Source organism: Ruditapes philippinarum, unplaced genomic scaffold (genome assembly GCF_026571515.1).
Source record: "Ruditapes philippinarum isolate M1 unplaced genomic scaffold, ASM2657151v2 ctg8460_1_1_1_1, whole genome shotgun sequence".
NCBI classification, from domain to species: domain Eukaryota; kingdom Metazoa; phylum Mollusca; class Bivalvia; order Venerida; family Veneridae; genus Ruditapes; species Ruditapes philippinarum.
In genome coordinates, this window is record NW_026858383.1 from 57,362 (window position 1) to 75,299 (window position 17,938).

Genomic DNA, 17,938 nt, shown 5'->3' on the forward strand with positions numbered 1-17,938 from the left:
CTTTTAAAAACAGAAATACAAGAGACAAAGCAGAGAGGGGAAAACAACAAATCATTTAAAAGAGAAAGAAAGCAGAAAAAAGTATGTTCCCATTCAAAAAAGGAAAAGCACTGGTGAAGAAAATGTAGAGGAAACTACATGAAACATTATTACCTTACAACAAATTTGTTAAATTGGGCAGAAATAAAGCAAATAAAAGTGAAAAAAAAAGAATTCTTGTTCATTTTCAGTGAAAAACATAATATTCTATTTTCCATAACATATGTTCCGTAACAGATATCTTTTACCGGCACTTCTCACTAAATTAAACTGTTGATGTTATTTTTAATTGATACAGTGTTTTATGATTGATGTTGTTTGTGAAGATACCACATTTAAATTGTTTAAGTAATTTTAAAGAGTGAAACTATTGAGTTATAAATCCTATGTTTTATAATTTTTTCACCTATGTTCCGTAACAGATCATAAGGTCTGTTTGATGATCATTTGGTGCAGCGTAGTTTTTTTGGTAACGTTACACCGATTAAAAGTTATGCTTGATTTGTTTTCTGCTTCTATTTTAGATATAATTCGATAACTTTTATGGCAGTATTTGTTTGTGCATGATATTGAAACAATGTCAATCTTAAGTTACGAAAATATTTGCTTATACTAGCTTTTCAAATACGAAGTATACAAATTTCAGAATAAGATATGGCATAAAATATTTTTGCTAAAGGTAACCATTGGTCTTCAACTTTTCAATGCAAATTCTTTTGGATTGTTTAATTTAAAATGTTAGTAAAACAATACCTCCAAAGTATTTCCTATGGTATATATATGTTCCGTAACAGTGTAATTCAGTAACTAACTTCAAAAGCTTCCAGTATACAAACGGAGCGAATGGTGTGTGTTAAACTTCCACACAATCTGTCCAAGATATTGAACATTAAAAGCAAATCATAGAAAACGTTGTTTATGAAAGTCAGAATTTTCATTTTTTGTGAACCAAAAGTGCTTCAATTATGGGAGAATGGCTGACATGCAAGAGCAGATGTACAGTGCGAATGACCGTAGAAAGGATTTCATGATCAAGCGCAACGAAAATAACTTGCACCGTCCAAAAGCCAAACATTACTTTTTCAATGTGCTGAACAGAAAAATAGCTCTGGTAACATTTAAGGCACACAACTGTCATTTTGACATGAATATATGGAAAGTAGGTGTAAACAGTGGAATAATAAAGCAAATAACATTGTGTCAACACTGATTTATTGATTTATTATAGATAATATCTTAAAACAATCATTATGCAAACATACAAAATCATATGTTTTTATACATAATATTAATAATTATGATAATAATAAAATACTGTAAATCTTGGATATATTATGTCCGAAAAATAAAATATTTTTTTTTACTCCAGCAACAATAGTTCAATAATTAATTTCCAATCCGAGTCAACGACTCAAAGGGAAAGTACGTTCGCTCAGCAGACAGTACACTTGTTAACTGATCTTGTACAGCTAGTACAATTGTTAACTGTAATAAACAGTACAAATAATAACCTTTTTTGTTCAATACTTTCCAAGAATCATTTTGTTTCCAGTCTCAACGAAAACTTCTTAATGATTTCAATCATTTGGAAAACAATGTTGTACTTTAAGGTCTTGAAGACAACATGATCCTTTTCAAACCTTTTCAAGACATGTTAAAAGAACAAAGGAAAAGTATTTTTGTTAAGTTATACCAAAGTCTGTCCAATTGTTAATTACCAGATGTTGTTAAAATGATAGTTTCAATTTGCAGGATCTTTAATTTAGCAGAACAAAACGACTATACCTATTTGTTGTAAACAAATCTCTAATGATATTTCCTTTTAAGCTTTATAAGACTGCCAAGTATTATAACAAAAACAAGCTATGTCGGCTGGAGGTTTTTCTTATCATTATTTTGCTAATGCAGCCATCTTGTTTTGATTCTAATTATTTTGAGTATGATCCCCAATAATTATTCCTAATGAGTTTAAGTAAAACAAGCATTTGATAGTATTGCGGGCAATACAGTAGTCCCCTACCGGTCCCTCAAAAAGTTCTTTAATTGTCATACACTCCTGTGTATTGCCATTTATAATGAATTTGAGGATGAAGTCTGTATTTGAAAATATCGACCACAAAACATAATAAAATAAGTTTGTCTATATCACAGTAATGTGTTAAGTTTCCATGCTTAGTAAGGAAATTATGTTTATACAACCTTGTCATATTATTACGATGTGGGATTTTAAAGTAAATCCTATAAGGAATGAAGAAGTTGGAGTGAAAATACCAGTTTCTTGAAAAAAATCTAAGTTCAAGGGGGACATAATTCTGGAAATAGTCTTGCTAGAGTATTTAACCTTCTCAAAAATGTCAAGTGATAAGAAACATATATATGAAGTTTGAAGTAGATACATTAGGAAATAAAGAAGTTATTTAAAAAAGACAACATTTTTTCCCTAAAAAATATAAGTTCAAGGGAGGTAATACTGATAATTTTTTTGCTAGAGTTATAAACCTTGTCACATATGATGTGGTTGATGACCAGAAACTTATATTTAAAGTTTGAAGTAAACACCTTAAGAAATAAAGAACATATAGTGAAAAAGCTGACATATTTAAATCAGAAATCTTGAAATTCAGGCTATTTGTTGCCATAGCAACAATAATTTTCAACATAGGAAGAAAAGAAAAAAATGTGCATAATCTCCAGACTGCCATCTACCCATATTTCAAGTTTCATAAAAATATTTTCAGTACTTTTTGAGTTATCACTGGATCCAGTTTATGTGTTAAATTTGCCATATTTTCAGACTATTTGTTGCCATAGCAACCAGAATTTTCAACATAGGAAGAAAAAAAAAGACGTGCATAATCTCCATACTGCCATCTATCCATATATCAAGTTTCATAAAAATATTTTCAGTACTTTTAGCGTTATCGCGGGATCCAGTTTTGTGGACGGACGGACTGACGGACTGACAGACAGACAGACAGACAGACATACAGACGGACAGACAGACAGACGGACAGACGGACGGAGGGTAAACCTAAAGTCCCCTCCGGTTAAACCGGTAGGGGACTAACTAGAAGGGTTTCTGTCACAAAAACATATGCCAACCAAAACTATGTATGGTCACTCATGTGAAGTTTCATTGAAATCCCACTAGTATCTTGACCAGTGAAAGCCGGACAAGGTTTTTCTAGTTATAACTGTGATGGCCATTTTGTGCAGCGAAGCGTAACCTGATGGTGATGTGCACAACTTAGGATAGTACTGATAACACAAGTAATTTGACAGGTGAAGGCCGGACAAGATTTTTCTTTTTTTAGCTCTGGCGCCCATTTTGTGCAGCAAAGCGAATGTACGATAACAAGGGATGGTACTGATCACTCCTGTAAAGTTTGGTTGAAATCCCACAAGTAGTCTGACCTGTGAAGGGCGGACAAGCCTAATTTGGACGGACAGACACACGGCGAAGGCAAAAAAAATATGTCTTCCAAAAATTTTGGGAGACATAATTAATTTAAGTATGACAAATAAATCATATTGTTTGTTTATAAGCATAAAAGGAAAATTATTACACATTTAAGGAGAATTATTACAGAAAAGTTTATATAACATATTCCTTTTCGTGGTAAAACGTAGTTTAAATATAAAAATCGATTGAAAGTTTAAATATATTTTATATAATGTTAACTAATTTTATATCGTCCACTCAAAGATTGTTCTTACTGAGTTCGATTAGATTCTACCAACTAGATTTGAGCGCAGATTAAGGTGTAAAACTTTAAGTCAGTTTTCTTGTTGCATGGTAAAAACAACTAGCTATGAATAAAGAAGCAAATAGAGTGATGATTTTTTTAGTTTGGTTACAAGTGTAAACAAGGCTGTTTGAAAATCTTAAAATAGAATGACCATACAGCTCCCATGACACCTGAACATGCGTTTTAGTCTTTTCTTCAAAACAGTGTACTTTGTCTTAACAACTTCATTGCATATCATTATTATATGTTTCAGGGGGAAAACATCATATAAGTAACTACAAAATTCAAATGGTCATTATAGCAGCAATATTCTCCTCATTATTTACATGAATTAACTTTCATGGTAAAATCTATACAGTAAATGAAATAGACAAATGCAAATCCTAAAGTAAATCATGTACACAAATATAGAAATCTTATTCATGTAGTAAAACTTATAGAAAACACACATATAACTATTATAGATAGTCACGTAAACAAATACAAAACTGAGAGTTAATCATGTACATAATATAAAAGTTTTATAGTAAAAAATGTTTGTTTGCTTGTTTGGGTTTTACGGCACACCAACTCAGTAAATGTCCAGTCTTACTGGTAGAGCATAAACATCAGGTGCCCCCTTCTATTAATTGAATCAGGCATAAACAGGCACCTGAGTAAGCTAGCTTGATACCTTTCTCATATAATGTAGAAAAAACTTATCTAATTGTAAGCTATGTACACAAATACGAATCATATAGAAGATCAGAAATTCGAGCACAAAAACAAATCTTCTATAACTCATGTACTCAATAATCTTAAAAATTATGTACATTAATACAAATTTAACATTTATTTATGTACACAAATACAAATCTTAAATAAAATCAAGCAAACAAATACACATCTTCTTTAACTCGTGTACACAAATACAAATCTTATACAATGTGATAAATAATATGTACACAAATACAAATCTTGTTGAAAATTATGTACATAAATACAAATCTTACATTTATCTATGTACATGATGTACACAAATACAAATCTTAAAGAAAATCAAGCAAAGAAATACACATCTTCTATGACTCATGTACACAATACAAATCTTATACAATGTGATAAATAATATGTACACAAATACAAATCTTGTTGAAAGTTATGTACACAAATAATAATCTTACATTTATCTATGTACACAAATACAAATATTGCATTAAACTATGCCAACAAATATAAGTCTTGTAATAAATCATGTACCAAAATGCAAATCTTCTAAAACATAAATTTCTTTTTTTTTCTTAGTTCAAAAATGATAACTTATCGCATCAAATTAAAAAAATTAACTTGACTTGTATTTGCTTGTTAAATACGGGCTGCACATGCGATTTCAACATTATAAATACAAACTTGACCTGCATTTCCTGTGATTATCTGTAAGTCAAATTTGAGTCGAATGTGACCAACTGTTTGGGAGAATTAATGAACGGAAATTAACAACTTCTTCCTTTTTCTTCAAAAGTTCAAGGGGCATAACTCTGTCAAAAACTATCGAACCATGACCAAATACGAAATTGACCTGAGTATACCTATGACATATCAATATGTTAAATTTAGGTTCAATGTGTACAAATTGGTAGATAATAAACAAAAACCGAAAATATGTTATTTTTTTCACAGTTTAAGGGGCATATCTTTTCCAAAAATCAACAAGGCATGACCAAATTCAAACTTCACCTGAGCATTCTCTTAACGTAACCGTATGGAAAATTTCATTTGAATTTGTAAAAATGTTGGGAAGATAATGAAGGGCAACTAAAATATCTTATTTTTACAAAGTTCAAGACAGATAACTCTGTCAAAAATCATCAAACCATGACCTATTTCGAACTTTACCTGGGTATTTCTATGACATATGGCAAATTTGAGTTAAGTGTGAACAACAATTTGAGAGATAATAAACAGGATAACACTATATGCCCAGCCATTTTGTGGCGGGGCATAAAAATCTATTTACAGCAACTCATAAACAAGAGCCACTTCCGGGCAGGGACAACGCTCGCCCTTTTTACTGTTTCTAAAAGCAAACAAATAAACGGCTTAAACTAATCTCGAGTCTTCAAGAAAAAAGTTTAGTTTTCCTTTTTATATTTTTATAGGTCTGTCTAGTCATGCTAAGTATGAATCCTTTCCAATAAAAATGACAATGTTAAGAATATATAACATTATAACCTAACATAACCTTAATGTCAAGGTCATATGTAAATCAATCAACTTAATAATCTAATAATATGTGGATTAATTACAAAAAAACAGGTAATTATAGCTATAATCAGTTAGCCTTAAAGGTCAATGTCATTAAAGACCCAAGGTCAATTTGAGTTTGATATACATGAAGGCCTTATCCTAAAAAAATGTTCTGTTATAATATGAAGTCATTCCATCCAATAGTAACAAAGTTGCAGCCAGTTACAGCAAAAAATAATTAATTTGACCTTCAAAGTCAAGGTCATTCATGAGTGATGGTCAGAGTATGTCTTGTTAACTTAAAGGGCTATCTTAAAAGATTATTATGTTCAAGTTTGAAGTTATAGCCACTATATATATCTAGCTAGCTTATAGCAAGATACAAGCAAAATTTTAACATTTGACCTTGAAGGTCAAGGTCATATATGAACGAAGGTCAAAGTCAGTCTAGTCTACTAAAAGGTCTTGTATCAAGGGTTGTTGTGGCAAAGTATGAAGACAATAAACTAAGAACTTAACAAGTTCTGTTCAAGGTACAAGTTTGAAGAAGGCAACGCCAACATGTTTGTAACAGTACCTCTCTTTTCTAAAAAAAAAGTTGAGTTAAAACATATTAGAAAACAATACTTTTGTAACTTTGAAAAGAAACATAACTTGATAAGCTGTTGTGTAATACTACTCACAAATCTATATTAAAATCTTCAACATATGAATGAAAATAAATCTTAATTCACTTTTTCTAAACAATTTGATATACATAAATTATATATAAGTTATTTGTAATCATAACACTGATTTTTCCCCATTAACAAGTAATAATCCTACCACTTTTCCATACTAAAGAAAACTTTATAGCTGGTAAAATAGCAAAACATTACAATCAATGGTGCTCAATCACAAAAGATAAATTAAGCATTAGCTATTATTTCAAAAATACATGTAACACAAAAATATAATTTATCACATTAAGTGGACATTCATGTACATTTTTTTCAGTGACAGTGACATAATATTTTTCATTGTCAATTTGAGCTGAAATGACTGTATATTTTTTAAAAATAAAACGTACTCATTAACTCACTACATACACTTGGTCAAGGGCAAAATGTTTTTTTTTTAACAATCTAACTTAAAAATAGTTTTTGTACAAATATTGGCTAGCAGTTATATTTTACATAAATGTATATTTACATATTATACATGATTATAAAATTTGCACATTATGACTATACAGTAAAAATTCTATACAAATAAATATGTATACATTCATTAAATAAATTTTCCCGAGAGTTAATATAACGCAAAATTGCACGAGTAGGTTATTTTCATGCTTGGAATTGTCTGAGTTGTATATCCATGTTTTAAACAATACAATGACTGCAACTTTCTGGTAATAACTAAGTGTCAGGTACTCATTTAGTTTAACTATTAACTAATCATCTCATAAATAGCTGGAGTCCTAAGTTTGGAAGAGTAATGTTAATATCAACTGTTATATATTTTATAAATACCAGTATATTCAAACAGTTGCTGGACGTCATTACACTAGGTGACTTAAGTATTTGTATACATGCAAAATTTCTCCATACATGTACTGTTCATGATTCCGATGTGACACATTATGTTAGTTTAGGACCCATTTTGTAGTCTATGATTTTGTTCATATCACAATTACAGAAAATTTCACATGAATGTCAGTTCTTTGATTAATTGAAGTCTCTTGTGAATCTGTCCATTTCTTGGGAGAAGGAATACACATAATGCTGAAAATACAAAACAAATCAAAGTTTTAAAATAACAATCTTACAATAACCAATGCCAGAAGCATTTTGAATTGACATACTTATTATCAGGTCTCTCACATATATTTAGAAAGTTGTAAGACATTATAATGCTCTAAAACATGTTTATATTCTGTGAATTTGGTAAAGATTTCGTAGCTTATTTTTGTGCAAATGTTAACTGTAATGTCACATTGAAAGAACAGAGTTTATTTTTTTTTCAATTCCATGTACACATGTTTATAAAATAAGAATCCCTAAAGAAAGCTCAAAATGGCATAATGAAAAATGTTACAGGCTCAGTTTGATTGAGCCTGTTCATCGACGGTACTGTTAAGTGCAAACTACTGTCCACGCCCCCTAGTAGCAGCTTAAGCAGAATTCAACATTTAACATGAACTGGTACAATTTTGAATTTGTGATATCACATTTTTCATCATTCAGAGAACAGCAAATTCTAGGGAGAATTGTGACAGGTTTTGAAAAGTCAAATTTTATATTAGCCATATTATATGAAAAACAAGAGCCACCGCCGGGCGGGGGCAACGCTCGACTTTTTACTTTCTCTAAAAGCAAACAAAGAAATGTTTGAACAAAATCTCAACGTTTATAAAATTAATCATTCAGTCTTGTCAAATTAGGTTTGTCTATATATTTTTTATATATCAGCATACTAATTTATATATATATAAATAGAAACACACAATTCTATAAATAGAAAATTCTATAAATAGATACACGTGATGGAGTCACTTGGTGAAGTCACGTGTCGGACTCACGTGGTGAAGTCACGTGATGGAGTCACGTGGTGGAGTCACGTGGTGGAGTTTAGTGGTGAAGTCACGTGGTGAAGTCATGTGGTGGAGTCACATGGTGGAGTCACGTGGTAGAGTCACCTGGTGGTGTCACGTGGTAGAGTCACGTGGTGGAGTCACGTGTTAAAGTCACGTGGAGGAGTCACGTGGTGGAGTCACCTGGTGGTGTCACGTGGTGGAGTCACGTCGTTAAAATCACAGGGTAAAGTCACGTGCTGGTCTCACGTAGTAGAGTCACGTGGTAGAGTCACATGGTAAAATCACGTGGTGGAGCCATGTGGTGAAGTCACGTGGCGTATCACGTGGTAAAGTCACGTGGTGGTGTCACGTGGTGGAGTCACGTGGTAAAGTCAAGTGTTGGAGTCACTTGGTAAAATCACGTGGTGAAGTCACGTGGTGTATCACGTGGTAAAGTCATGTGGTAGAGTCACGATTTTAAGTCATGTGGTGCAGTCACATGGTGCAGTCACATAGTAAAGTCATGTGGTGGAGTCACGTGGTGTCATGTGGTAGAGTCATGTGGTGGAGTCACATTGTAAAGTCACGTGGTAGAGTCACATGGTAAAATCACGTGGTAAAGTCACATGGTTGAGTCTCGTGGTAAAATCACGTGGTGGAGTCACGTAGTAAAGTCACATGGTGGAGTCACGTGGTAAAATCACGTGGTGGAGTCATGTGGTGAAGTCATGTGGTGTATCACGTGGTAAAGTCACGTTGTGGAGTCACGTGGTTGAGTCATGTGGTGCAGTCATGTGGTGAGGTCACGTGGTGAAGTCACGTGGTAAAGTCACGTGGTGGAGTCACGTGGTGAAGTCAAGTGGTGGTGTCACGTGGTAGAGTAACGTGGTGGAGTCACGTAGTAAAGTCACATGGTGGAGTCACGTGGTAAAATCACGTGGTGGAGTCATGTGGTGAAGTCACGTGGTGTATCACGTGCTTGATTCACGTGGTGGAGTCATGTGGTGGAGTCATGTGGTGAAGTAACGTGGTAAGTCATGTGGTGCAGTCACGTGGTAAAGTCACATGGTGATGTCACAACAAGGTCTTGTCCTTAAGTATGTTCTGTTATAATATGAAGTTGATCCCTTCAATAATAGCAAAGTTACAGCCAGTTTCAGCCAAAACAATGAAAATTTCAATAAATTTTACTTCAAAGTCAAGGTCATTAATGAGTGAAAGTCAAGGTCTATCTGGTTATTTTTAAGGTATATCCTTGAAGATTATTATGTTCAAGTTTGAAGACAATCCATTCAAAAATAACAAAGTTACAGCCAATAACAGCATGAACAAGCAAAATTTGGACTTTTAACCTTGAAGGTCAAGGTCATTTATGGATGAAGGTCAAGGTTAGTGTGATCTACTGAAAGGTCTTGTCCCAAGGGTTGCTGTGGCCAAGTATGAAGACAATACAAATAAAAAGGGGCATATCTTTGTCAAAATGCAATACAGAGTTATAAAACTTGACCTGCATATCTTATTTGTGACACCTCATATATCTTTTAAGTTTCAAGCAAATACCTTTTCTTGTTTCAGAAAAATTCAAGTACGTGTGAAAATTTAAGTACATTTTCAAAGTCATTTTTTTTTACCTTCAAGTGTGACCTTGACCTTTAGCCGGCACATGACAAAGGTGATATTGATTCTGCACATAACCTTGTTGAGGTGAACATTTGAGTAAAGTTTGAAGACAATTTTCAATTAGTATAGTATTTATAGAGTGATCACAACATATTGTCTAATTGTATGTAAATTTAAGACTTACAAAGGGGCATAACTTTGTTAAAATGCAATACAGAGTTATGAAACTTGAAAAGCATATCTAAATTGTGACACTTCATATATATTTTAAGTTTCAAGCAAATACCTTTTCTAGTTTCAGATATATTCAAATAATTACATGTTAAAATTTAAGAATATTTTCTAAGTCAATTTTTGACCTTCAAGTGTGACCTTTACCTTAAGCCGGCAATAGGGTGACATGGGTTCTGCATATAACCTTGTTGAGGTGAATATTTGAGCCAAGATTGAAGCAAAAATTTAATTACAGAGCGGACACGATATATTGTGTAATATTTGATTGTTTGATATTTGACCTCCAATTGTGACCTTGACCTTGAGCTGACACATAGGCAACATGGGTTCTGCACATCCCCTTGTTGAGGTGAACATTTGAGCCAAGTTTGAAGAAAATCCTTAAATTGGTATAGGATCTATAGAGCGGACACGAAAATGGAGACAGATGGAGTGACCGACCGACCCGACAAAGCGAATCCATTATAGCCCCCTCCCACATTTTGTGGTGGGGGTACAATTAGCTTATGACACTGAATCATAATGAAATCTTTGGATTATGCTGCTTATTTTCCACATTAATTTACTTAAAGTTTCATCAAATCGATAAGCAATGATCTTATTTTAATCCAAACGTTTCAAAGTTCATTCAAATGTAAGATAACTGGAAGACAACTAACGCAATGCATCTTTTCATTGTGAAACGCAAAAAGTAAGAAACTCCATAATTGTCAGGTATATTTCTACATTTTTCTCATAATTTGTTCAATTATTATACGTTTATTGTACTATACAAAGCATACTACTCTTAGAAATTTTATTACTTTATAATAAATCCAAAAGAAAGTATGAACTATCAGCTTTAAACATCTAGTGTAACATCCGTCCCCTCCAAAAAAAAATGTAACATCCGACCCCCTGATAAATTCATTTCTGTATTATCTGACAAGAAATATACATAAGAAAGTCCTATAATTTTAACTGTTTAAAAGAAATGTGTTTGCATATTTGATTTAAGTATGGTTTGATGTACCTATCCTTGTTTTTTTTACTTAATGTTTCTAACATGTTTGAAGATTTAATTTTGCGGGGGGAAAATGCTGACAATTTGAAAGCAAATATTTTTATATCTAAGATGAATTTTCTGAAAAAGTTTTGTGACAGACTTTTCAGAATACATACTATATTAATACAAGAGGGCCATGATGGCCCTGAGGTCGCTCACCTGTATATAGGCCCCCCCACCCCCGGGCCAATTTTTACCCAAGGGCTTTTATTTGTTTATTTGAACAGACTTGGTAGACACCTATAAGAAGATGTTTCATGCTAAACATCTAAGTTCTAGCTCATTGTCTTTTTTAAAAGAAGATTTTTAAAGTTTTTACTATACACATATAGTTAAAAACAATGACACCCCTGGGGCAGGGCCAGTTTTGACCCCCGGGCGTTTATTTTAACAAACTTTGTAGATATTTACTTAAAGATGTTTCATGCTTAATATCTAAACTCTAGCTATTTGGGTTTTTCCAAAGAAGATTTTTAAGTTTTTGCTATACACATATAAGGAAAATCAATGACCCCCCCCCCCCCCCCCCGCAGGCGGGGCCAGTTTTGACCCCAGGGCTTTTATTTGAACATACTTGGTAGACACCCATAAGAACATGTTTCATGCTAAATATCTTAGCTCTAGCTCTTTGGGTTCTTTAAAAGAAGATTTTTAAGTTTTTACTATATGCATATAGGGAAAATCTATGACCCCTGGGGCGGGGTCAATTTTGACCCCAGGGCTTTTATTTGAACAAACTTGGTAGACATTCACTAGAAGATATTTCATGCCAAATATCTAAGCTCTAGCTCTTATGGTTCTTTAAAAGAAGATTTTTTAAGTTTTTACTATATGCATATAGGGAAAATCTATGACCCCGGGGGCGGGGCCAATTTTGACCCCAGGGCTTTAATTTGAACAAACTTGGTAGACACTCACTAGAAGATGTATCATGCTTAATATCTTAGCTCTAGCTCTTTGGGTTCTTTAAAAGAAGATTTTTTAAGTTTTTACTATATGCATATAGGGAAAATCAATGACCCCCTGGGGCGGGGCCAATTTTGACCCCAGGGCTTTTATTTGAACAAACTTGGTAGACATTCACTAGAAGATGTTTCATGCCAAATATCTAAGCTCTAGCTGTTATGGTTTTTTAAAAGAAGATATTTAAAGTTTTTTCTTTTGGTTGCCATGGCAACCAGAGTTCTGCATGGAATTAAATTCTTTGAATAATTTTTAAAGGTGACCACCAAAGGAACATTCCTGTGAAGTTTGGATGAAATTGGCTCAGTGGTTTATGAGGAGATGTTTTTTAAAGCAAAAGTTTACCGACGGACGGACGGACGACGGACGAAAAGCGATCACAAAAGCTCACCCTGTCACTTTGTGACAGGTGAGCTAAAAATAAAGAGAAACAATACAATTTTTATTATAAATTTTAAGATATTCAGACTTTTTTAAGTTTTAGTATATATCTTTGTAACATCCGTCCCCTACCGACACTGCATAAGATTTAATATTTTGAAAAAAGTATTTAAAAACTTATCCTTTCATCCCAAAAATATTGTTACAGACATCCTAAGGTTCTTAAAAAGAGCAAATATTTCCTTGTATGTTTAACTTTATTTGTTGACTAAGATGCTAACACAATTGGCCCATTTACTGTGCAGCAGGCAATATGTCAATTAATATGGACTTATTTAAGGTGGTACACAAACTTGGTGAAAATTATAAGTAGAAAAGGGAGCATTATTCTGTCAAAATACTTGATAGAGCTACCTCCTCTTATTTACAGGTTGGGCAGAATGGTGAACAAGTGTGCAAACTTTAGCATAACTGGTTATGCCGACGCAGACCCCATTCTATAGGTACTAGGATAACTCTTCTTCTTCAAATACTCATGCTACGAGTTGCCCAAAAGGTAACAAGTTGGTCACAGGATGAGCTGACCTAGGCTGAGTTGGCATGACATGCTTTATAGTAATGCTAATAATGCTGAACCAGGCCCAGGAGCATCAATGTATATGCCACATATAACTGTTATAAAGTACATGTAAAAAATAAACAACACTTACTTGGGTAAAATACATCTAAAATTAATCCACATTTGTTATCCCAGTAAGAAAATCCTCAGTTTCCATTCACATCACATTGTTATGAACAGCAAAGTATTGATTAAATCTCAGACTCAAAATAAAAAAAATGATGTCTATTTCACCTGTCACTTGTCTCATAATCTATTTATAAATTGTTTCTCCCAAGTACATGTAAGGTTACTCAGTACTTGTTGTTGTTTTAAACTCAAACAGGTACTCTCCAGACTTCCCGGTGCCATCAATGGTGACCACAAAATTGTCTGATTGTTTTATAAATGTTTTAAAGTTTTCAAATTCTGTTTCTGGTTTTATATCACAACCTACCATACCTACTGCCACTGTATGTGGTAGTTTGTTTATAACAGTAATGAGATCATATAACACTGAACAAGACATTGTTATATACAAAAAGTCAACACGTTCAATATTGATCATTTGAGGTGACAGTGTTAATGATCTTTTACCTAGATTGATATCATACAACAAAACATCTTTCACGTGATATAACAATGATAATGTTTGTAACATTGTTTTTATGTCACTGGAAGATTCTAGACGAATACACCTAAATGATTGTAGTTTTCTGGCTGCTGGTAGTTGACTGAGATAAGATGACACAACACCAGGTTTATATAAATTACCTACCTCACATTTCTCTAACAATGATACATCCATATTTACTTGTGACACAGGTATCCGGTGCAATCCTAAACATCTTAGTTGTGAATGTTGAGACAGGTCAAGGTTGAATCCCCTACATGAAGTATTCGTGTGATCACTACAGTATAAACTGTCCAATGTTATTTCTTTCATTGATTTTTTACTAGTGAGGAAATTTAACAATGTCTCCATTACCTCGTGGGTCATAGTGAAACAGCTTATATGTAAACACTCCAGGTGTTGTAATTTTACCAGTCGTCCATTTATCTCTGCAGACAGCAGGCAAGGTTCTCCTACAAATTCATGATTTTCCCATGTATTTGATCTCACAGTTAAACATTTTAAAGGGTTCAATAACAAGCTCATTATTTCCTTTTCTACAATTTCACCATGATAGTATAATTTCTCTATATGGGGAAGGCCAGAAAGTGTAAACAAATTGATTATTTCTTGTAGACTACAAATATCTTCATTTTCTATCATTATTGATTTTATGTTTTCTTTATTGTGTTGACTAAGATGTTGTAATTGTTTGAAGTAGTTTTCTTGTTTACATTTTTCATTAATGAAGAAATCCTGTAAACACAATTTGAGGTCTTTGTTTTCCTGGCTTTCTTTGGCACAAGAAATGTACATGTCTTGTATGTCTTGTAATGGATCAATGTACATGTCTTCATAATCTGTCAAAGTTCTGTATTTGCTTGTTTTTTCATCATTGTTTATCACAGGCATCAAATCACTTGATATCGTAGACATTAATTTAGGGTTCATGTAACTTATAAAGACAAACACTTTTGACATGTCTAGAATATTTTGTAAACAGTTGCACTCTTCAAAAATGATTTTTTGAACTTCACTTGTATTTTGAAAACTAATAAATATTGCTGAAAAGTATTCCTGCACTGTTTTATGTGAAAATGAGATTTTAGAACTTTCATTTATTAATGTTTTTACTTTACTTTCTGATAATATTCCTGATAGAAAGCTTGCTTTCAAATCTTCTTGGTTTTTAAGATATTTTTTTGCAACATTTTCATCAAAAACTAATGTGTGCTCCTTTTTCTTACTGAACAATGTATTAAAAGCTAGTTTCCCAATGGTCTTCAGAAACGTGTAGTAACGACAGAAATGTTGATGTTTTCTGAAACATTCAGGAACATTACTAGGGGATGTTTCACACGATGAATGAAACTTTCCATGTAACTTTTCTGTTCTAGATAGAAGGAGCTGAATAATGCCTGTATATAATTCTACTGCGGAATTTCCTATTGGGATTTTTGCAATCCATAAACATATAAGATAGAGTAACAGAAGAGGGGTAGATTCCATATCGTCAATGTCATGATTACTGATTTCTTCTTCAAATCTACACAGTTCATTTGTCAGTTTATCATCTTCAATGTTGCCTATCAATATTTTCATAGTGTTAAGCTTAAACTGCCTTGTATCATCTGCATTTAGTTCAACTAGCTCTACTGTTTTGTCCATTTGACTTGTATTTAAGTTTGAGACTCCAAGCTTCCATGGCCGGGTCGTTGTCAAGATTACACACTTTTCACGTGCATATCGATGTGGAATACTTTTAGGAAGTCTTGTACATTCGTTGTCAGGATGAAACCATTCATCAAGTCCATCTAGTATAACAAGACATTTTTCATTGCGTAAAATGTCATTTAAAAAAGCTTTTGGTATTTCAGATTTACAACGAAGATTATTTATGATTTGTTGTTCAATCATGTTGTCAATATCACATTCTGTATCTGAGTCTCGCAATAGCACTAGAAATAAAAACTCAAAGCCAGATATCGCCTCCAATTCTTCTTTTTTAAAATGGTTATAATTTCCATCCTTTTTATGAGCTTGACACCATGTTATAGCAAGATATTTTGAAAATGCTGTTTTCCCAAATCCAGCGACCGCTGATAAATATATTTCCCTTGGAACTTTTCTACCCGATGTAAACAGGTCATGTAACGACTTGACTCTAGTTGTTTCTTTCCTACCACCTGGTAGATTCGTCTGTATGTCAATTTTTGGCATAATGTAGAACCCAGCTAGAGGGGTATGGGGATCATTTGTGAGTGGTGAAAGAGGAACTGTACTGTGATTGGTGTTGTACCATGTAATGAGTTCATTCTTTAGTTCTAAAATAGAAATAATTGATATACTAGTAGATTCTAATTAATATTCATTCAGGTGACGAAATAAAAACCAACAAACACTGATATGATTAGAAGTGTGTACATATATATTATAATACATGTACAGACTTCCTGAAATACGTCGGTCCGACGGACATGTCCGATAAATTTTGATCAGGTCCGACGATTTTTTATTCCGGATCGGTCCGACAGTCCGGCTTTTATCGAAGCCGAATGTATACAAAATGGCGTCGCTAAAGGTGCCAAACCTTGGAAAAATTGAAAATCTATGTCAGAGGAGCGCGCAGAACAGCAATAAAAGGATGAAAAGAATAGAACTGAGACAAAATTTAAGGAAAAATGGAAGCAGGACCATGAATCGTTGGTGTATGACAGGGAGGAGATGAAAATGCGCTGTACGGAATGTGCCAATTTTAACGGCGAAAAAATTAAAACCAAAAAGTGTCTTAGAAATACAAACACAAGTTTTTCTTTGATTTTGATCAATTTTATTCGGTCTGACAGATTTCGTTGCGGTCCGACAGATTTTCATGGTTTGTCAGACCGAATGTCTGACAGTTTTTTCAACTTTCAGGAAGTCTGATGTATATAAAACACAATTAGCCTCACTAATAAAGAAAAGAAAAGCGAACAAAAATCGTTCAAAAAGATACAAATTGTATTTGTCTGCCTTTTTTAACTAAAAAAGCAGACGAACACACTTTTTTAATAATTTGTACGAAATATATAGAGAGATCTAACTGAAATTCATACAAAATGTCTCAAGTATATACCTTTTTTACTGTTTCATCTCACTTTATATTTATTTCTATAACAAAAAGTCAACTTTTGGTTGCCTTGAAATGCACTGAATTAACTCTAATGAACATTAAACTATTAATAGTAACCAGGTGTCACGGACTGCCAAAATATATCTATGGAGCGCCATAAATGCCTTAATTATAGCCCGGGCACGGTACTTAACATTTATCGGGAAAATATATATATATAAAAATCATACATGATTTCTAATAAGTGATCCTTTTCCAAAACTGTTTGTGGAATTCTATTTCAAGATATTCAATAAATTGTCTTTTAATTTTAAAACTATTTCTATTATCTGCCATTTCCGCAATCGGAACATCCTCGGCTATAATCAATTATAACCTCGGATTGAAAGTAGTTTTAACACGTTGTATCAGATGTATACAAAAACAGAGAATGTTATCTTCATATTCTCTCTATTTTGACATCCAAAGAAAAATAAAGATTGTCTCGGGATAATTATGATTGAAAATATGTATGACAACCATTTTGAATTTTAAAATGCCCACTGGTGTACAATTTAAACAAATCCGACTAAATGTCAACAGGTTGGCATTTTGTACTTTCGGTTTCTACACTCATAATAATAAATATATAAATAATGTATTGTTTGCATTTTGTTTCTATGAATTCACTTATTTAAGGTGGACTTTTACTTCTAATATTTGAAATAAGTTTGTCAAAAACTCCAAGCATTAAAAAAAACTAATTGTTACATGTTAAGGTTTTTAGCGTTAGTTAACGAAATACCCTATCCGTTCTGTGCACAT

At 32.9% G+C, this 17,938-nt stretch overlaps 1 protein-coding gene across 1 annotated transcript; it reads right to left on the reverse strand.

Annotated features, from left to right (window-relative positions):
• Positions 1–6,960: 6,960 nt before the first annotated feature.
• LOC132753038 (uncharacterized) lies at positions 6,961–16,450 on the reverse strand. Its single transcript, XM_060743449.1, has 2 exons — positions 13,522–16,450; positions 6,961–7,777 (listed from the first exon to the last, which is right to left on the reverse strand). The coding sequence occupies exon 1, from the start codon at positions 16,240–16,242 to the stop codon at positions 13,720–13,722; it is 2,523 nt and encodes an 840-aa protein (XP_060599432.1). The 5' UTR covers positions 16,243–16,450; the 3' UTR covers positions 6,961–7,777; positions 13,522–13,719.
• Between the last annotated feature and the right edge of the window lie 1,488 nt (positions 16,451–17,938).